At 36.6% G+C, this 20,892-nt stretch overlaps 3 protein-coding genes and 2 long non-coding RNA genes across 5 annotated transcripts in view; 4 read left to right on the top strand and 1 right to left on the bottom strand.

Moving 5' to 3' along the window:
* myo10l1 (myosin X, like 1) overlaps positions 1–5,861 on the top strand; it is a 65,988-nt gene extending 60,127 nt beyond the window's left edge. The window contains exon 39 of the mRNA XM_065240236.2: positions 1,619–5,861. Within this exon, the coding sequence (XP_065096308.1) occupies positions 1,619–1,723 (105 nt within the window). The 3' untranslated portion in view covers positions 1,724–5,861. The remainder of the gene's footprint in view (positions 1–1,618) is intronic.
* A 721-nt stretch (positions 5,862–6,582) lies between these two features.
* On the top strand, positions 6,583–13,081 carry pttg1ipa (PTTG1 interacting protein a). Its single transcript, XM_065240237.2, has 7 exons — positions 6,583–6,943; positions 7,494–7,546; positions 10,718–10,826; positions 11,095–11,197; positions 11,439–11,504; positions 12,108–12,154; positions 12,744–13,081. Exons 1-7 carry the CDS (start codon positions 6,745–6,747, stop codon positions 12,788–12,790), a joined length of 624 nt encoding a protein of 207 aa, XP_065096309.1. The 5' UTR covers positions 6,583–6,744; the 3' UTR covers positions 12,791–13,081.
* Positions 13,082–13,258: 177 nt separating this feature from the next.
* On the bottom strand, positions 13,259–15,567 carry LOC135768823 (uncharacterized). The gene is made up of 3 exons (XR_012337101.1): positions 15,437–15,567; positions 15,163–15,310; positions 13,259–14,453 (listed from the first exon to the last, which is right to left on the bottom strand). It is a non-coding gene; the product is annotated as an uncharacterized lncRNA (long non-coding RNA).
* A 1,045-nt stretch (positions 15,568–16,612) lies between these two features.
* Positions 16,613–17,754, top strand: LOC141282400 (uncharacterized). Its single transcript, XR_012337017.1, has 2 exons — positions 16,613–17,502; positions 17,544–17,754. It is a non-coding gene; the product is annotated as an uncharacterized lncRNA (long non-coding RNA).
* Positions 17,755–18,139: 385 nt separating this feature from the next.
* Positions 18,140–20,804, top strand: sumo3a (small ubiquitin like modifier 3a). The gene is made up of 4 exons (XM_065240241.1): positions 18,140–18,293; positions 19,135–19,263; positions 19,515–19,586; positions 19,771–20,804. The coding sequence occupies exons 1-4, from the start codon at positions 18,273–18,275 to the stop codon at positions 19,831–19,833; spliced, it is 285 nt and encodes a 94-aa protein (XP_065096313.1). The 5' UTR covers positions 18,140–18,272; the 3' UTR covers positions 19,834–20,804.
* Positions 20,805–20,892: the final 88 nt, after the last annotated feature.

Raw genomic sequence — 20,892 nt, 5'->3', positions numbered from 1 at the left:
TCCTTGATTCGGCGGCCTGAGCTTCTTTGGAAGCTCAAGTCTGCGGCGTTGTGAACGTACAGCTAGTACACCGTTGTACCTTAAGAGTTCGTATTAGTACCATGACTGTAAAAAATATGGACGTAGTGTTCTTGACGTCAACCATAGGTTTGTGAAGAGCTTTTTTAAAGCCAATATTTGACGGGGCTTCCCGTCGCCATCTTGCCATCGCGTCACTGCGCATCACTCACGGAAAACCGAAAATGGGTAAAGAGGCGGGACTTGGGTGAAGCTGAAGTGGCTGGTTGCTGAAACCATGCCCGCCTAGCTCGACGGTAGGGACAGCAGTGGCAGTTCACCTGAGTTACACAAACTCACAGTTGTCATGAAGGGAAAAATTAGCTATATAGACCAAAGCACATTTTGTACCAGACTGTAAAAAAATTTTTTGCTGTAAAGTTGGGCATTTTAACATGGGGGTCTATGGGAATTAACACCCATTAGGAGCCAGCTCTAGTGGTCAGTCGATGAATTGCAGTTTAAATCTCTTCCGTATTGGCTTCATCAGAGAGATCGGAAGGTTTCCCCTTGATTAGTACCTCATATTGGTTTCCGAATGTATACATATCTGTACCTAAATGGTATATATTAGGACCTTGTTAAAGGGCACCTATTATGCAAAATCCACTTTTACAAGGTGTTTGGACATAAATGTGTGTTAGCAGTGTATGAACACATCTGCCCTACAATAAAAAAAATCCAACCACTCCTTCTTTTTTAATCCCCATTAAACCAAAGCAGTCATGCGGTTTTAACTATCTTGTTAATATGACGTCACACTGATAAAGCCCCCCCACAGCCACTGACAGGCAGTCCTGCATTACCATAGTTTCCGCCCTCAGTGAGTTTTATGCTGTCTGCCTTATCTCAATACTAATAAGATACTATTGTCTCAGACTGTTTTAATCAGATCTATTTTAACTAAAAGCGTTCACTGTTTTTTGTAAGGGAGTGAGGAGCAGTAGCTTATTTGCATTTCAAGGCACAGACACGAAAACAGCACATTTTGCTCACGCCCAAATCGGGGCATTTTGGACATGCAATAACAAATTATCTGAGGGGTATTTTCAGATGAAACTTCACAGACACATTCTGGGCACACCTAAGACTTATATTACATCATATAATAATATGTGCCCTTAAAAGGGTACCGTCCCAGTGACAGCTTGGGACTATTTTTTGACCAACAGTGTACCTCTGTATGTTGTTAAATCATAAAATTGAAACGATGACAAAAACTATTACAGTGGTTGCTATGAACTACTAGAATGACTAGTTCACCAAATTATCAAAATGTATAATTTACTCACTCTCATGTCATCTTAGTTGTATATGACTTTTTTCACCCAAGCTTAATCTTTTTTTTTATTAAAATGCTAAATGTGAGAAAAAAGATTCATATTTTGAGCTTAACAGCAAGTGATGTTTGTCAAACCCATGGTTAACAGATTTACAGTATAGTGACCTATGTGTCAAACTGTCTTACCATTATTCAAATTGGTTTAATTTGCATGAAGAGTCAATGAGTTGCTGTTTTAATAACAGTGATTAACCATTGTGTTTTATTTTGTGCTTTAAGGTGGGTGAAATCACAAAGATCATGAAGGCGTACATCAACATGATAGTTAAAAAGCGCTGCAGTATCATGTCTGTCACCAGCAACAGCAGTGCCTGGATGAGGTGATCAACACCAACCAGAGATCTTAAAGCAGCCAGGAGGATGATAGTGTGTTTACGGTGGAATAAAGGGCTGATCGTGGATTCAGAAGAGTGAGACAGCAGAGATTTCAACTCTATGGGGATTATAACTTAAACTCCCTTTGTCGTACCTGTCTCGTATACAACAGCACACTCCAGCTATTTAGTTGTTGTTTTTTTATTTCACTTTTACGAAGCACAATGACGCCTCACTGTTCTCACCCACCCTACTGCCAGCACTAATAACTAATAACCAAACCCGGTTAGTTCTCACTATCCTTATTTTTCAGTCTGTGATGGTGCAGTTAACAGTTAACAACCTGTAACTTTATTAACCAGTAGTTTTCCTGAGGTGTGGATGTCATGTTTGTGTATAAGAACAGAGTATGGATTATAGAGTTCCTGGTTCACCTATGGAGCCATTTTGCAAGTGCGGTACGCAGCGATCACACTAGTCAAACGAACCAGATTTGTGGGTATGGTTCGGTACGCATAGTGTAAGTAAACCCTAACGCCATGACTGATGATGGCCGTTTGGAGAGCTTCTGGAGTACAGGCAGTAAGCCAATCAGATACCAGTATATTTGGAGTGCCTGTTCTGTGGCCAGCATTTTGTGGAAATCAGCCAACAGAGCCCTTACAGCACTGACTGTGTGCACACATTTAAGACTATTCACGCATTATCAATGTAACAACAAACGTCTTGTTTTGTATTAAATGGCAGAGTCTATACTTAAATATGCTAATGTGTTACATTTGAAAGTGAGTTGATGTATTTACATGCACCATTTTCCTTCTTTTTTACTGTAATTTTGCCAGTCATGCAATGCTTGTGTAACTTATGCTGTACCAGTGCACAAAAGCATACCCAGTGAGTGCAACATTGGCCTAAAAGCTTAACGTTAAAGAGAAACGGTCTATGCTACAACTTGGGTAACTTGGGTGCTGTATTTCGGAAATGTGAACAGAGATTGGATTATTGTTGAGTATCATATAAAGCAGTGCCAAGCCTGTATATCCATGCAAGGAATGCAAAGGCCCCAAACTATTATTTGTGGCATGTGGTATTGGGGAACGACATTTAAAAAATATATGTGATATATATAAATTGAATTATCTTAACATTCAATATAAATTACTTGTTAATATTAATAGGAATATATTATGAAAAATCCACTTTTACAAGGTGTTTGGGCATAAATAAAATACCCATTTAAAGGTGCTCTAAGCGAATTCACGCGTTTTATGCCATAAAACATTTTTTGTTTCATACAGTAAACATCTCCTCACTATCTGCAAGCTGCCTGTCCTCTGAACACACTGTAATGTAAAAAAACGCGGTCTCTGCAGACAGCCCGGGCTCTGCAAACTGCAACAAAAACAGAGTGGTCAAACCTACCACTACGAAACATAAAAAAGTGTTCCAGCCAATAAATGACAAGAAGGATTTGGGGGTGGGGTTGGGGCGCCTTCCTGACTCGTTCAGAAAGCACAGAAGGGAGGGGAGGAGTTAGCTACGCTCCATTTTGTTTGACAACACTTTGAACTTCAACAGGAAGGGACGTCAAACAGATTCGCTTAGAGCGCCTTTAACCAAAGCAGTCTCATTACTGTGCGATCACACCAGTGGCGGTAGAGGCGGCAAACACGTGCTATTCACGCAAAGTTGGACGATTGAACATTTTGAGTTTTCTCGCTTCATTCGCGCATCATTCCAGACATTCACGCGGACATTTCTCCACTCCCTCCCTGTAATTACATCACTATTAACTCTTTCCCCGCCATTGACGAGATATCTCGTCAATTAAGAGAAAACGCTTCCCCGCCAATGACGAGATTTTCTGTCTTTCCGCAATACCGCTATTATCCACCAGGTGGCGACTTCCGCAACTTTTTAAAACCGGAAGTATTGCCCTATGGCAAGCTGCTGCATGTCCGTGTCTGTTTTAAAGATCGCTCTGGATGGGATCTCTATGAAAAGTCCGTCACAAAAATGGAATTATTTTTGCTTTTTGCTCAAAATATGGTGTTTTTGCAAAAACCTACCCATATTCAAAAGCTGTTTGCAAAAGAACCACTAAAGGTAGGATGAAACGGGTTTTTTTGTTTGAAAGCAGAGGGTCTGTTCTTTCATTTGGTATATCGTATGTTTATTTATTTAAAGAAGAACATTTTCTGGAAGGCATTAAACTTTGGTGAAAATCATGAAAAACACTGGCGCTGGCTGGCAACTTTTTTTTAAAAACGCTGGCGGTGAAAGAGTTAAGGTGCGAATATCCGCCAAAGTTTAGATTTTTCAACTCGCCCATTTTCCGCGGCAACACTCAATTCGCTCAGTTCCTCGCTATTCGCACTGTGCCATTCGCACGTACCATGCCGCAGGATGCCCATTCGCGTATTTGCATTGACTTTAACATGTAAATCACTCGCGCTTGCCGCCTCTTCCCCGTCTGGTGTGGATGCCACATTAGACATGCTGTTTTGATTCTCTTCTTAATGTTACGTCACACTGATAAAGCCCCACCCACAGTCACTTTTTGACTGGTTAAATTTACCCAAACGTTTGTTTGTTAGCACATTGTAGCGCTAATGCGTCTAAATATACTATAGTCTCAGGCTGTATTCACAACAATTACATCACTTTTTAACCAAAACCGCTCACTGTCTGTTGGTAAGGGAATGAGGGGCTGTAGCTCATTTGCATTTAAAGGTACACACATGAAAACAGCACTTTTTTGGACATGTACAAATAATTTGTGGGATATTTTAAGCTGAAACTTAACAACTTTCTAGGCACACCTGAGACCTATATTACATCTTTAAAATAATATGTGCCCTTTAAAATCTAGCACAAAGACTAAAAGCCACACAACTCGCATTTTGATTTCATGAGGACTTTAAAGAACAGCTTGACCAACCAGCAAAGGATCTCACGTTTGGCATATCGGTTTCTCAGATGGATCAACTGCTTTGTACCAAACCTGCCTATCAAACATCACCATTAACTTTTAATAACATCTCGTATACAGAGACACACATTTAGAAGTTTGCAATCTTTTATCGTGAATATTACTTTGCTTGTTGGCATTTTGTCATCTACCGCAAGGCCCAAGCGAGTTTGTTTCTCGTCATGGTAGATCTTCATACATTAGGTGTTCTTACCCATTTTAGACTGTTGCCAAGCAGCCACAGAGAAACAGGCAAGAGACTCTTGATCTACACAGAATGAGTTTGTCTGTTGTTTTTTTGTGCGAGTATAATCCTGCAATAGTATCTGTGAAATGTTGCTGTTTGATATGCAAATGATATTTGTCAGTGTAATGCAATTATTTTGTGAATGTGTATGTCTGAATTTACCAGTTATTGAAAAACAGAAGAGAAAGGGATTATTATGAAGAAAGTGTTTAGATGTATGGCTATTTCCGAGTGTGAATTATGATCATATTTATAAAATATTTAAATATAGAAGGGGTAAGGGTTTGGTGTATTTATCTGTTATGATTTGATATACAGTATTTCTTGTGATGAGGTGTAACAAAGAGTGTGTATGTGTGTGTTAGAAGCAGGTGGTGTGCTCATTTCTGTTACCTCACAATCAACAGAACAAGTAAACAGTATGACTGACAGAGAACAGCCGAGAAGATGTGCTAGTTTCACCCTGCCTCATACAAATATACTAACACACTCACACGACACACACATGCACACACTTCACATAAAGATCAGTATTAAACAAACACACATGGCATGGTTGGTTCTGTCTCTCTCACACATTCACACAGGGGTCCTTGCTCAGCTGCAGGCAGCCAGTACAAGGCCTGAATGTAATTTACTCAACGTCATTGTTCGTGTACAATAAATTATACAAAAAGGAATAATTGTGCTTATTAGAACATACAGAGAGAAAAGATGTTTCTTTTGTAACTGGCTTTACAAAATAAATTATTGTATGTTACTGCAAGTTGTGATTTATTTTGTGCTTTTGTGTAATATCATATTATAAGTTTCATGATTTGTTTACCAATTGTTTGACAATTTTATTATGCTGCCTGTTTTTTGCTATCATACACCAGGGGACGCCATTTCTCTTTCATTTTATTAATAAATTCATCTGGATACTTGTTTTGAGTTGTCATTGTATTTTGTTGTTTTGGCATTGTGTTTTGAGATACAGCTAACGTTAACGCTTAAATCTCGCGAGATGTTGGGTTTAGGCTTGGGAGTAGGATTAGGATAAAATAGCGAGTCTGGCTAGATTGGATAAAAAACTAATCCCATTAAATGTTGGGTTTATGGTTAGGTTTTGAGGTTGGATTAGGATAAAAGCGTTAATTTTGCCCGTTGCTGTATCTCTTCTAGCCACCACCACGATACAGTAGTCACGCAAGGAACTTATTTAATACGTTTAATGACATATTATACAATAAAATATAGTATAATGCGTAAAATATTATTAAATTACCCAAGCACTTGTAGTTAAACTTGTAGTTAAGTAACTTAGTTAAAAGGGCTAAGTTTTCTATCTAAACCGATGCACGACAATTTTTTATATTTCTTTTATTAATTAGAGAACAGATAAACATCCTTACAGAAAAACCGTCATCAAAGACAGAAACTTCTTTGAAGAAATTTTAGGGAATAAATAAAAAATAAATAAATTAAACAGAAGACATTTACAAGAATCGTAGTACCACATGAATAATATAATAACAACAAGTAATTGGACTATCGTCATTGGAAGCGAAACACGACGTCATCATTATCCGATTAATATTCATAAGCCACTCCTTCACCATAGTAGGAGTTGTATTTCAACCTCCAAAATCCTGTTCCCTTCCCTGCTGTTTCATAAAAAAACTACATAACCTGTTCGTAACTGCTAGGTCGCGTTAAGTTTCGATTGTTTCGCATTGCCACAATTCATTACAACAAACATTATCTCGTTTTTGGCTTTCAGTAAATAGAATAGTTGATCTTTTTAATATTACTCATTTGGAAGAAGGGAAGATGGGATTTATTTGTTTTTTACTACTTGTCTTTGGTTTAAGTTCAACGCTGGCACAGAATAACGTTACTAACGCTACCCAGGCACAGCCTACACCAGTGGCCAAGACTTTAACACCGGCAAAGACTACACTACCACCGGCAAAGACTACAGCACCGGCAAAGACTACAGCACCGGCACCGACTACGGCACCACCTCCAAGTAAGATAAACAAAACAATGTACATTTTAATTTACATTTTATAGAAAATGCCTATAAATCAATTAACACATTTAATTAATATGTCTTTAGTTTTAGTATACATTTTTCTATTACATTTGTATGTTGGTTAGTAATATTTGTAGAATTATTTATATTCTAGTTGTTTCCAGAGCCTGTATGTTAGTTTATTACTGTTAAAGTTTAATACTGAACATTTACTGCCAATGGAAGGCTAATACACTGTCATCCCTAGTAAATAATACCTAGTAACAACATTACATGGAATTCCCAGGCATAGGTTTCATAGCTAGAGATGTCCTGGGAAACCATTGTCTCAAAGGGTTAATTAAACTATAAAGTCATGCACTCAGTGTCACTGCTAAGGATATTACAAAAAAGTAAAAACAACATATTAGAATTGTAAGCATTTTTAGGAGACATTGGTATGAGATTTTTAACTTAAACATAAAAGATAAGAGTGTCTCCAAAAATGCACATTAAGAAGAAATATAAACTAATGTTTGTTTACCCTTTCTCCTCATTTGTTTAGGTTGTGAACGCAAAAATGCCACTAATTGTGAAGAATGCTTGGCAAATGTGTCTGTGAGTTTGGAAAAACGTTGTATTTGTCTTTCTTTCACTTTCTATCCTAATCCTTATTTTGGCCTGTTTCATTGGGATTATGTGTGCACTGTGCATGCTTACTAAAGGGTAAACATGTTGGTAAACTGACCTAAATTAATCTATATGTGAAATATCTGACGACACCAAAAACAAATGCAAACACAATAACATTAAAAAGCATTAAATCACACTCAGAGCGTCAGAAGAAAGAAATGTACTGGATTGGCTGGATGTTTTCAGACTCGTGAGATTATCACCCATCTTACCTGTGGAACAGGTTTGGGCTGTTCTGGATGTTTATAGCTCATAACATTCTTTTCTGGAGCTCAGTCACAGGAAACTGCCAGTGCCTCCCCCTCCAAACCCTTACAAATGGTGTGTATAAAGTCAGTCATGCATCATTAAGGCAGCCAAAGCAAGCATCAATATTATTTTGTTCATAAAATCGTCCAAAAAGGGAAAACATTTCACTACTGTACATATGTACCTACTCTTTTACCTTCATTACAGTCGAGATAGTTTCATAATCATTATTTACATTTAAACTTACTGTAGGCATTCAGCAGATGCTTTTATCCAAAGTGGCTTCATTTTACGGGAAGCAATACTATATAATACAATGTACATCTTACAGTCATAATCATAAAGGGACAGTGTCCAAGACAGGGCTTAAAGCAGGATTTATAGTCCTGCATAGGACCTGACATGCAATTCTCCAAAATTGTAACCAAGCGTCTGTTCTACTTTTCTGATGATGAAATTTGCATCATGTGCACTGTATGCGGACCCTCTTAAGCCAGGACTATGCCTTAGTTATAAACATACCTTACAAAAAACATGGTATGCATCTTGAGACAAAGCAATGGCACTGATATATTTCATGCAAGCTGTTTTCAGTTAAAGGGAACCATTCTCTGCAGGCATGTGAAAAATAGGTCATTGAAATTTGTCTCCCCTTGTGATGTCAGAAGGGGATCTTATTATAATAATACCGCCCCTTAATATGCAACTATCTAACCATGGCACTGCCATTAAGTGCAGAGAGATAATAATTGATAGCACAATTGAGTTTCAATTTCAACAAACTACCATTATGGCGATCAGTGTTTGCATTTTATCAGCTCATTTGCATTTTAAAGACACACCCAAAAACATATTTGCTCACACCTACAAAGTGGCAATTTTAACAGGCTATAATTATCTATATGGTAATCACATAAGTACTCTGAGGACACTATCTTAAAAAAGTATTGTGAAATGTCCCCAGATTTTAACATACATCAATGTTATTGTTTTGTCTCAAGATGCACACCAGTAATGTTTTTGTAGTATAACTAAGGCCTAGTCATGGATTAATCTAAAACTTCCGGGAAACTGACCCTTCGACATGCATTTTAGTCAAGGGCTTAAAGGGACAATTTACCCAAAAATTAAACGTTTGTGACTGCTTAATTACCCTCATGTCGTTTGAAATCCCAGTGTCTTTCGTTGTTTTCAGAACCCAAGGGCAGACTTTTTAAAAAGGAGTGGATGTTGACCACCTTGGTGCCTCAACTTGTTGTGGATATTGTGTGTTGTTTAAGTTGTTACACTTTATTTAAAAGTAGATTGCCCAAATAACAGTTTAGACCACTTGAAGATATACTATAGACTTACATTAAAGAAGAGACTTGAGCTATATGTAGGGACTAGAATATTATAGAGACTTGCTGAGCTCTTGTGCAGGGGCGTCGGACTGGGGGTAAAACCAGTACTGATTCCCAGGGCCCCAAAGGCAAATAGGGCCCTTGATAAGTCTGGAATATATTATGGGGGTGGGGCATGGGGGCCCATCAGGACTGCCTATGCATTGGGCCTGAGATCTTGTGCAACGCCCCTGCTCTTGTGAATACCAGATTCCAAACTGGCAATCGGCCACAGCATTTGAGCATTGTAAACTTAAGGGATAATTAAAATTCTGTCATCATTTACTCATCCTCTTGTTGTTCTAAGCCTGTATGAGTTTTTTTTTCTGAGGAACACAAAAGAAGATATTTTGAGAAATGATGGTAAACACGCAGCAGATAGTCACCATTGACTTCCATAGTAGGAAAAATATATTTTGGAAGTATTGCGATAAATGATGAAGAAAATATTTTGATAAATGATGGTATGCACACAGTTGACGGTACCCATTAAATTCCATCATTTTTTTTATTCCTACTATGGAAGTCTATGGTCATTATCTGCTGTGTGTTTACCATCATTTCTCAAAATATCTTCTTTTGTGTTCATCAGAAAAAAGAAATTCATACAGGTTTACAACAACATGAGGATGAGAAAATGATGACAGAATTTTCATTTTAAAGTGAACTATCCCTTTAGTTAAGTTCACTGCAAACTCTAAAATCCAGAAATTGTGTAATATAAAACATACTAGCATTTGAAATAAACTGTCAACAGCTCATGTTAAGAATTTAACTATGTCTTGCTTGTTCTCACGATCTGTTATCAGGTCGAGCAAGGCATTTCTCTGTGTTTTTTTTTAAGCTATGAAATGACATTTGACGTTGACATTCCATATTTGTGAATATGCACACAGATGTTTAAATACCAGAAACACAGGTTAATGACGTACGTTATTCTATTGAGTTGCCATTTTTAACCATGAAAGCTCATCACTACTGATGTCATTTTTATTGTTGTCATCACAGTTATCTATTTATACATTTATAAATAAATTATTAACGCAATTCCAGCATCTACAGCTATATTCATGGCGATAACCAGTTAAGCTATATACAAGTTAAAGGTGCACTGTGGAACTTTTAGAAGGATCTCTTGACAAAAATGTATATAACTATATTATGAGTGGTTTATAAAGACCTTACAAAACAAACTTTTATGTTTTATTAACTTAGAATGAGTTGTTTTTATCTACATATACTGTGGGTCCCCTTACATGGAATTCGCCATTTTGCACTACTTTCTACAGTAGCCCTAAACGGACAAACTGCACTGTTATCTCGGACAACGACATTTTTACACACATTGGGGAAAGGGCAATTTGACATGTCCAATTCACATAACCAGCATGTTTTACCAATAACTGTTATACTAAATGCATCTTCCTACACTGTTTAAACAGTCTTTGTTTTCAATACATTTTAGTGTCTATGGTGCATCAAGACTAAAAGTTGTTTGACATACCCTGCCAAAAATATCTTGCCTCCCCAAACCCTCTGCCCACTCAATGATGCTCGCTGGGGTCTTTGCTCAAGTAAGACATTTTTCCTACAATTTCTGTTCTTCACTATAATATATTATTGATGCATGGTGCAAGTATTTAGAACAAAACTTAAATAAATAATTCACCCCAAATTGAAAATTAATCCATATTTTACTAATTTTTAAGCCATCCTATGTGTGTGTATTTTATAGAAAACAAATATAAATTCACACACTGGATTGCATATGAGTAGATACCACATCACCTGGTGATGATTTTAATACTTAATAACCTTTCTTCTTTTTGTTATGAAATTTAGTGAACTTCCAGAGCTTGATAATTGCATTGTCAGTGATTGGGGCGATCCTCATCATTGCCCTTTTTATCTGCATATTCTGTTGCTGCAAGTGTGAGAACATTGGGTAAGTCTGAACACATAAAATTTGGTAACCTAATGCATGTCATATGATACAGCATAGCACTGCATTGATAAACTTATACCCTCCATTTGGGCATTACTTGTTCCCCACCTTTATGTATGAGTAAAGAGAGATAAGTATGAAGGAAATTTAGTATTATGTTATTTAAAGGAGGTTATCATGCTGAATAGTAGACATTGAAGGTGTCAGTTTTTTTTAATATAGGAAGCTTTGTCTTTTACAGATCCTCTCGATTTGACAACAAGATGAACCGGCGGGCAGATAAAACAAAGACAAAACAAGAGCAGAGGTAAGAGACCAGAATCAAATGAAGATCAGCCTCCTATAATGCTGCTTAGTGGTTAAACATCATGGCTATTAATTTTAAAAATTGCCATTTTAAACCCCTGGAAAGGTGATTCATTAACATGCTTATTTAAAGCATTAAGCTTTGTTTTTATTCCATAAGAATATACTTAGATGTGTCATTATTTGGGTTATACAATATTATTGACCATGCTGGGAACACTGAGCCTCTTAGTGGTCACTGGTCAACCAAATATACAAAGTTAAAGATGTCAATTTTATGTCTTTGAGAGGAAGTTATTTCATCTTGGGTCATTAGCTGAAAGAAATTAATATATTTGTCAAATATATTTGCCATAATTGTCCTCGTGTACCTTAAACAAGCATATATTTTGATTTATTTGAAATCATAAGCAACATAGCTAAGGTATTCAACCTCTTTCCTTGCAGACAAAAGACATTTTGTAATGAGGAACTTAGATGTGACAAAAGATGTGAAACCTGTTTAACAACTTTAAAGGGCACTAACTGTCACCCTTGCCTGAAGGGTGTGTGTGCGCGTCATTTTAGTTTAATGAATTCATGTCCTTGTCTTTTTGTGCAACAGAAAAGAAGAGTTAAAGACAAGACATGACGAGATTCGACAAAAATATGGTGAGTTATACCATCAAAATTTATACACACAGCACCATGACAGAAAAAAACTAATGTGATTGTCACAAATTTTTTTGTAGTTGTATTTTAACATGTTCTAAGAGGGGTTGTGGCTAGAAGGGATACAGCTACGGCCAAAATGCTGTTTTCGTCCTAATCCTACCCCCAAACCTACCCCTAAATCCATCATTTCACAGGGTTAGGCCATGGCTGTATTCTTTCTAGCCAAAACCAATGTTTTTCATCCTGATCCTACAACCAAACCTAGCCCTAAGCCCAACAACTCAGGAAGAATTGGCCGTAGCTGTATCCTCTCTAGCCTTTGCTTACAGGAGAAGCCATTTTAAAGTGTCTTTATGTAGTTGTGCGCCCTCTACCGGTGATAATTCAATGTGTCCTATCGATTTACAATTTATTTATGTGACTTTTTATCATTTTTGATTACTAAAATGTATCTTTCAAAGATAAATTCTTAGAATAGGATCAAATTAAATTAAGATCACGAAAAGCCACAAACATCTTCCAAAAAGGTATTTTAGATTGTATTGTTTGATTTGTGTTAATTTGGTCTTTTCCCTCTCTCCGTCAGGTCTCAGCAGAGCAAGTCCGTATGCCAGATTTGAAAATCCCAACTAATCGGTTTCAATGTTTTATGGATAAATTCTTTAACCATTTAAAAAGCATTAACAGGAATGAGATTCTTCAGTCACAGAATACAACTTAATGAGCCATTCCACCGAACCGGTGCCATTTGCATGTTGTAACTCGTCAAAATTGAAGTTCATTTTTATCTTTACTAAACATTGAATGTAGGAACACTAGAATCTCTGCTTTTAACATGATTTCTGAATGGAAGATGTACGTATTTTAGTTGAAGGTAACAAGATTTTTTTAGCATAGATTTAGCAAATACATAAAATATAACTGAATATACACTGAAAAAAAAAATCCTTTCAATTTACGTAATTTTAATGTGTACATCGGTCCCACATAATCCGATTGTGTAAAACCAACATAATTTTCCTCATTTAATTTTTATGTGTCAGACCAAAACATTTTAATTGTTTTAAGTAGTCTAATATAAATATGTTGACTCAAAGTGCTATTTCTCTTTACTATAACACATTTATTTTGTAATGTTTAAGTAATTTTATTATGTAAGGGGACAAGATTTTCATCTGTAATTCCAACATGCTTTTTTAATGCTTATATTATGGGATTATGTAACTCTAAAGCAATTTCATTATGTCTCTGGCCCCAGAATAATCACCCATAATTATCCAAATGTTATTTATTTCTTTTTTAAATACAAAATACATTTGCATTGGCATAAAAAGCAAAGAGTTTTGAACAAATGTTTAGTGATATTGAGGCAAACCACTGCTTTCAGATCATCAATTAATTTAAATCACTACACATTAATTCATTAACAGTCAATAACTATTACAACAATCAGCACATGCAGTACATACAAAGGGGCAATTTCCCAGACAGGTTGTAGATTAGTCCATGACTAGGCCCTAGTTATATTAGAATATTTTTTACAAAAAAAGTTTACAAACAAACCTACATTACAAAAACAACACTGGAGTACATCTTGAGACAAAACAATGGCACTGATATATGTCAAGATATGTCAGTGCAATATGTTTTCAAATTAAGGCATTGCAAAAGTCTGGGACTAGGAAAAGCCCCATCTGTGAAACTGACCCAAATGTTTAAAATAGTTACTATCACAGTAGATTTAGAAGTGCTAAAGCACAAACACTGCATTCCAAAGAGACATGCAAAACAGTAAGTACTATTATTTTTTAAATGGATTTACAAACTGGAAAATATCAATCCTTCAGAAAGTCAGAGCTACAGCATTTGTATAAACTGATAATCAAAGATTCAACAAAAACAAAATACAACAACCATTTCCAAAATCAACTCTGAGCAGCAAACTGTTAATGTTTTAATAAGAGAAAACACTTAAAAAAGATAAATAAAAGGAACATAAATGAGCAGCACAGTCTTTCTGATCCTTTCACTGAAAGAAACGGTTCGTTTAAGTTACGCTCAATGCAGTTCCATTAAAATCTTTTGGATTTCCTCAAAAATAAAGCGGAGATCAGGATAGCTCAGGTTTAAGGCATACATCAGCTCAAACAACATGGCATGATGTTGCAACACCTTCATGGCTTCCAGGACTATACAAAGATCCTCTTCTTCATCACAAGAAGCATGTTGTTTGAGAGCACAAATCCCAACAGTGGTGTCTTCAAATGACCTCACTGATGCTGACTTCATCCATGCCCTGTACAAAACAGACCAATTTAGTTAAAGAAACAGAAAAATGTTACTGTTACAATAAAAGTGTCATTGGAAATTAGTACAATGCAAACAAATATAAATGTAAGTATACAGACCCATGTGCATTGCCACAGCATGTTACAATTGGTTACAAATATATGGGTTACAAAGCAAGGCAGCTGCACTGTCCACTGCTCTGGGTGTGTGTGCGCGTTTACTAGACTGGAATGAGTTAAATAAAGAGGCCACATTTCGAGTGTGTGCTACCATACCTGACAATCACAGCAAAAGTGAATTCTCTCATTCTCACTCTCATGTTGTTATAAACCTGTATAAATGTCTTTGTTCTGATGAACACGAAGGAAGACATTTATTTTGAGGAATGTTTGCAACCAAACCGTTCATGAGCCCCATTCACTTCAATAGTATTATATTTCCCCACTATGGAAGTGAATGGGGCTTATGATTGGTTTGAGTACAAACATTCCTCAAAATATCTTCCTTAGTGTTCAACAGAACAAAGACATTTATAAAGGTTTGTAACAACATGATAGGGAGTAAGTGATGAGAATTTTTATTTTTGGGTGAACTACCCCTTTAAATCTTCCCAGGTGTTTTAATGACCCTTGTGCCATGTAACTAAAACATACTACATTTTCTGTACTTCCAACAATGTTTACACATTTTTATGTCTATGAATCTATATTACTTACTTCTGTCATTTGATCATTGATTGTTCCAAGCCTTTTTGCTAGCTGTCCTCCTTTCTGATAGAAGAGTTTCGTCAGGTTTTTGGATTGGAGGTCCAGGTGACACGCAGGAACATTAGACAGTAGTGATTCTTTTAAATTCAGCATTTATCTGAAAACAGATTAACCAACCATTGTATATTTGAGTACTGCGAGTCAAAGAATAATACATGTATATTAGTTACAAAAATAAGATTTAGCTACTAACAGCAGTAAAACAGTGATAGGAATTACTTACCAATGCTTTTGAGTGTGTGCAAGGATGATAGACCTATAAGAGGAAATATTCAGAGGTGAAATCAACACATAACCTCAAATGATGAAGGTCACACATACACAGAGCAATAATTAAATAAGTATTAACGTTATATCAGTCATACAAAATTTTGACAAAATGAGACCTTAAAACAACAAGGTGCTCTTCTGAAAACGTCAGCTTTAAGGTGTGGTCACTTCAAAGCGATTTTTTTTCAGTTAATATAACAGACGTCACGCGAGGCATTTAAAAAAAAAGCTTTTTCTAATAGAATCAAGTGTTGCTCGTGGCGTAGCGAAGTCACGAATAACTGACGCGGGTCTGTTCATCTGATTAAGCAGACAGTTTGTTTCATACGCAATGTCATTATTAATGTAGTCAATTGATATCATCTGGTAAATTACTTACATGGATAACTTTACTCTGGACAGAATAACGTTTGGTTAGCGTTTTATTTGTCCTGAACCGTTTCCATAGAACAGCTGAGTAAAAAGTGCCTCAAAAGTCAACTCAGAGCTGACAGTTTTCAACTCAGATAAAACTACCAAACGTGAAATAACGTTATACAGCTGACATTTTTAAAACGCTGTTTTTCTTTATGAGCCTTACACTTACTGACTGACTGACTGACTGACTGACTGTAACGTTAACTTACTCCACCAACCTCCTCCAAACTAATTTTTACTACAAGTCATTGCAATGGCTACATATTGTAAAAAAACCTGTCTATCTAGTGAAGATGTATCACGTATAACGTGAACATAAATAAATAATAGAACTTACTTTAATAACGTGGTGTCCGTCTGAGAGAGTTCTTCTGACTGACTGCTGCTGAGTCTTCATTTTGGCGCCCAAAACAAACGATATTGATTCTCCTTTTATGGCAATTGACGTCCTTTTCATTGAGCTGTACTGCCACCTTCTGCTCAGGAGGTGCCATTTTGTGTGCAAACTCAATTTTATTGCTTTAAGTATTCAATTCAATCAATTTTAATCAATGTGAGAATAATGTGTTCATTTTACATTTAAACAAAACATTTTAATCCTAATCAATTAAATTATGTTTACACAAGGAATATAAATATTTTGTGTTGCATATACATGTTTATTTTATTTAAATTCAAAGACCCACCAAGTCCATTTTTTTCAGTGTATAATGGGATGTGTGTTAATAGTAGAGAGAGTTGCAGTGATTTGCCTGAAAAACCATACATCAAAAAATGTATATAGGTAACAGGAAAGTATGTTAAGATTGATTGTCACAGTCATAGCTACAATATTTTAAAATATAAATACATAAAAATAATAACTTTTGATCCTCTCATGGCCTTCAGAAGGTCCAGATGATGTAACTTCCTGCTGAAAATCTGTCTAGTGGAATATTCCTATATAGTTTTTCAGAGGGGAGAGCGATTTGGAATGACAGGATGGAGTGAAATTCTGGGGACATGGCTAAAATGTGTATTTTATCTAAAGTATTATGATTTTTTAAAATATTTAAAGCAAAGATGAGTTATGGAGACACAAAAATTGATAAAATTTTTATGCTTATATTTAAAGGTTAACCTTAGATAGAGAGCGGGGATGCATAACAAATGCTATTTTTTCAGTGTTCTAGGTAGTTTTTATTCATGTTTTAAATTAAATAGTTAAAATCTGCTGTTAGATTGGTGTGAAGGACATTTTGCTTAATAATTAAATGTATTTTAGAGTTGCATTTATACATATATGTCCTGAAGACACAAATGTTACCAATTCAGTGGAATGGCTCTTATAAAGATATTTCGTATTCAGTTATTTTATTCTGTATATTTTTACTTTCTAAGGTAGGCTGAACTTCCAGAATGATGGTTACCTTTTTATATATTAATACAAACTGCCTGTATTTATTTATATTAATTTAACACCTATGTTTTAAAGTTGTTATAATCCTAGTTGTTTCTGTCAGATAGTGATAGATCTTTAAAATGCTGATTCAGCAGAGTCCCACTAGCACTGAATGGGATCAGCATTCGGGGGCTGTGTGGCCATTGACACATTTTTCTTATGTCGATTGGGCTGTTTAGTGTCCATGCCTTGTGAATGATAGCACATTCATTTAAAATTAACAAAATAAAAACGTCTCATTATAATATGAAAGTAAACGCTAACTATGGCTCTGTCTTTACATGCGTAGGAAAGAGATTTCAGTAACCTGCCTTGGTTTTATATCTCTTCCACTTGTTTTGAATGACCACTTTTGTAAAAATCTATATGTATATGTCGTGAATTAATGTTTTCAATAAAATAAATCAATGTTGTTTGTTTGTCAATCTCTAATCAATGCATGGACATATAAGTCTATTACTAAAACTAGGCCTTCATCTATGTTACCATTTGTTATACCAGTTATAGTTATAGTAATATGTAATCTGAGTTTAATGTCCATCACATAAAACATGAAAACACAATTGGGGATACTGCATTATTGTTGATTTCTAATATGAAAATATTTGACCTCCACTATAATACAAATAACTTTGAAACAATACTTTCACATGTATGTCTTTTATGTAAAGTTTCTATGTGTTATAAATCTATTCACGACAACAGGGAAATTGCTCAATGGCTGTGCATAAACGGGCCTGTGCACAAATTCGCGGGGAGCTTTGCGCGCTCTCGCGACCGTGAGGAGCATCACGTGACCCGAAACGATCCAATCATAGTAAAAGTAGGTAAAGGAAGCGCGTCCCCGTCGGCTGTGTTGCTCTACGGTGTGGAGAGAGCGCATCTTGTGTTCGGTATATCTTAATAATACAGCCTAACAGACATCTTCAAAATGTCCGAAGACAAGCCCAAGGTGAGTATCTGATTTACAATGATAATATATTTTTAAAACGTGGCTTAAACGGTGCCGATTGCTGTCGAGTTTTGTGCAACCTTGCTGTGATAGTCAGATTGCGCATTTATGCGCGAGAAAGGCGGTCGGCGAGCAACCATTGTTTTATTTTCATTCAAACCCCATCAGATTTCGTTCCCGTGTTTATTTTTATTAGTTCGTGTTTTTTAACGGCAGGTTAAAGTGTAGTTCATTCAATGTACGCCATTGTTGTGTGCGTACCGCGCATTTTCTTCCCGGCGTAATTTAGCGTTTGCGGGTTTTTCCTTTGTGAGAGCGGAGTGGCGCTGACCGGCCACGTTACGCCACTGGCGTAAGAAAAGCCACAAGAACATCGTGCCAAAATGTGTAAAAACCCAGTAGTACAAAACGGAAAAACTCGACGGATAAGTGATATTTTTACGTCAATCAGACGTATACAAAAAGTTTCTTTCGATTTGTCGGTGGCGGAGTCGCACCTCGTTGCGCCAGATGCTTAAAAATGGCGCACAGACAGAGCCACAACAGTGCTTGGCAAGGCGGTGAATATTCGGTACAAATACGAAACGCGCTATATTTGTGCATTTGGATTAAACGTAGCCTACCGGTCTTGCACGTGCTAACTTGATGGTCATGATGTACAGTACTGCATGTATTTTTCACAACAAGAAAACTTTTCGCATCTCCTGTATTTTAAAGGCCTTCTGTGCCATTCCACAGCATTGACTCTTCTGAAGTACATTTAACTTTTGAGATGCATAAACCATGGTTAAGTTTTGCACAGTTTGATCTTGCCTGATCACTAATATGTTAAATATTGCAGGAAGGAGTGAAGACCGAGAACGACCACATCAATCTCAAAGTGGCAGGGCAAGATGGCTCAGTTGTCCAGTTCAAAATTAAAAGGCACACACCTCTCAGCAAATTAATGAAAGCGTATTGTGAGAGACAGGTAAGGCCGCTTCACATATCTGTACTACTTTTATTAAATGTCCTGTATGTGGTAGACACCTGGCAATAAGAACTACAGTGTAGGCCATCCATGCAAATGAACCATTACATAAATTGCATGTTTTTGAAACAATCACACAATAGGCTAATTGCTTCTACATAACTACACGCTTTAGTTTATGATCGATATATATTCATTTGTTTAAACCATATGACTAAACTTATGTAAATTATGTTGTTGCTTTTTTTCAGGGTTTGTCAATAAGACAGATTAGATTTAGGTTTGACGGGCAGCCAATAAATGAGACAGACACACCGGCGCAGGTAAGTGCAATAAAATAAATATTTTTCTTGCATTTTTACTGAATTACTAATTCCTAGAAAGAGTTAACCATCAGAACCATGTTCTTAATATGAAAACATACAAATCTGCTTAAATACAGGAGCGTAACCATTTGATTCCCTACCTTAAAGTTGCCATAATGGTTTTCTCCTTTGTTTTTAATAGTTGGAGATGGAGGACGAGGACACGATCGATGTATTTCAGCAACAAACTGGGGGCGTCTGCTAAAACTCCACACCACCCGGACCCCGCGCCTATCTATTTTATTCCTCATGTTTTCATCCAAACGTTTTCACATTATTCCACCCCCCTCTTTGTCTCTCATCTGTCAACTCTAGCTTTCCTCGAGCGGGCATCAAAATGTGTTTCCAGTAATCAATATTTATACGCATGAATTAGACAGCTACTTTGGTGGGGAAACTCAAGATGGCTGCCGGGGGTGCAGTTGTTATGATTGTCCACAAGCCCCATCAGCTACCTGTTTTGGGCTCCACATTGGTCTGAACACTGATCCGCAAGCCCCCGGATTGATCGAACAGGGAACCGTTGACCCCCATAGTTATTTTGCCTGATAAAAGGAGGGGAAGTTTATTTTTTCCTCAAATTTTTAAGAGCTTTAAGTAGGGCTGTTTCAACTCGGATTCTGTTTGTATGTTGTAGAAATATGTTCGACCAGTGTTGTATTCATCTGCCTTTTTAATTGGGGCTGCTTCTCATATGGACTCACTGCGTGGGTGGGAGGGTCTGTTCTTATTGGCCAATTGAAACTAAAGACACAATTTATAGCGACACCTTCTGGACCAAATCCCAAAGGTACTCGGATTGGCTGACTTGGGGGCGAGATTATACCGACTAGTTTATACTTTTAAATGTCTGTAGAAATATATCCACTTAGCATTCCCATATCCTCATCTTGATTGAGGGGGCAGGAATGATGTAAGACCAATATATCTTTTCCTTTTTTTTAAATCCCCAAAACTGCAACCAGGTCTTGAAGCAAAACAAAAGGGAATCCTTTATGGCTTTGTTGTGAGGGACAAACATCTCTGCAAGGTCTGCTCTTTGAACATCCCTACTCTAAATAAGAGGGTTTTAAAGGTTGACACAAAGGTTTCCAGATGTTGGCATCCTTCTGTACTGATTTGTACATTTTTTGTTGTCCTTTACTACTGTAAACAATAAATATAGTTTGGTACTCATTTTTTGCTGAGGCTTTTTCATGTCTGGAAAAAAGTGTACGTTGTTTTTCAGGTACTGTGTAGCATGTTGTAGAGAAGCTTATAAGCA

This window comes from Paramisgurnus dabryanus, chromosome 7 (assembly GCF_030506205.2).
Source record: "Paramisgurnus dabryanus chromosome 7, PD_genome_1.1, whole genome shotgun sequence".
Lineage (NCBI taxonomy): Eukaryota > Metazoa > Chordata > Actinopteri > Cypriniformes > Cobitidae > Paramisgurnus > Paramisgurnus dabryanus.
Note: the sequence above shows the minus strand (reverse complement) of the source record. Positions and strands in the feature narration are given on the sequence as shown.

What these genes read in the sequence shown, in the direction of transcription:
- pttg1ipa (XM_065240237.2), top strand. Translation starts at nt 6,745, where the DNA reads ATGGGATTTATTTGTTTTTTACTACTTGTCTTTGGTTTAAGTTCAACG. An exon ending in GACTACGGCACCACCTCCAA is followed by an intron (nt 6,944 to 7,493) that starts GTAAGATAAACA and finishes TCATTTGTTTAG; the next exon opens with GTTGTGAACGCAAAAATGCC. An exon ending in TGCAAGTGTGAGAACATTGG is followed by an intron (nt 11,198 to 11,438) that starts GTAAGTCTGAAC and finishes TGTCTTTTACAG; the next exon opens with ATCCTCTCGATTTGACAACA.
- sumo3a (XM_065240241.1), top strand. Translation starts at nt 18,273, where the DNA reads ATGTCCGAAGACAAGCCCAAG. An exon ending in TGTCCGAAGACAAGCCCAAG is followed by an intron (nt 18,294 to 19,134) that starts GTGAGTATCTGA and finishes TAAATATTGCAG; the next exon opens with GAAGGAGTGAAGACCGAGAA. An exon ending in AGACAGACACACCGGCGCAG is followed by an intron (nt 19,587 to 19,770) that starts GTAAGTGCAATA and finishes TGTTTTTAATAG; the next exon opens with TTGGAGATGGAGGACGAGGA.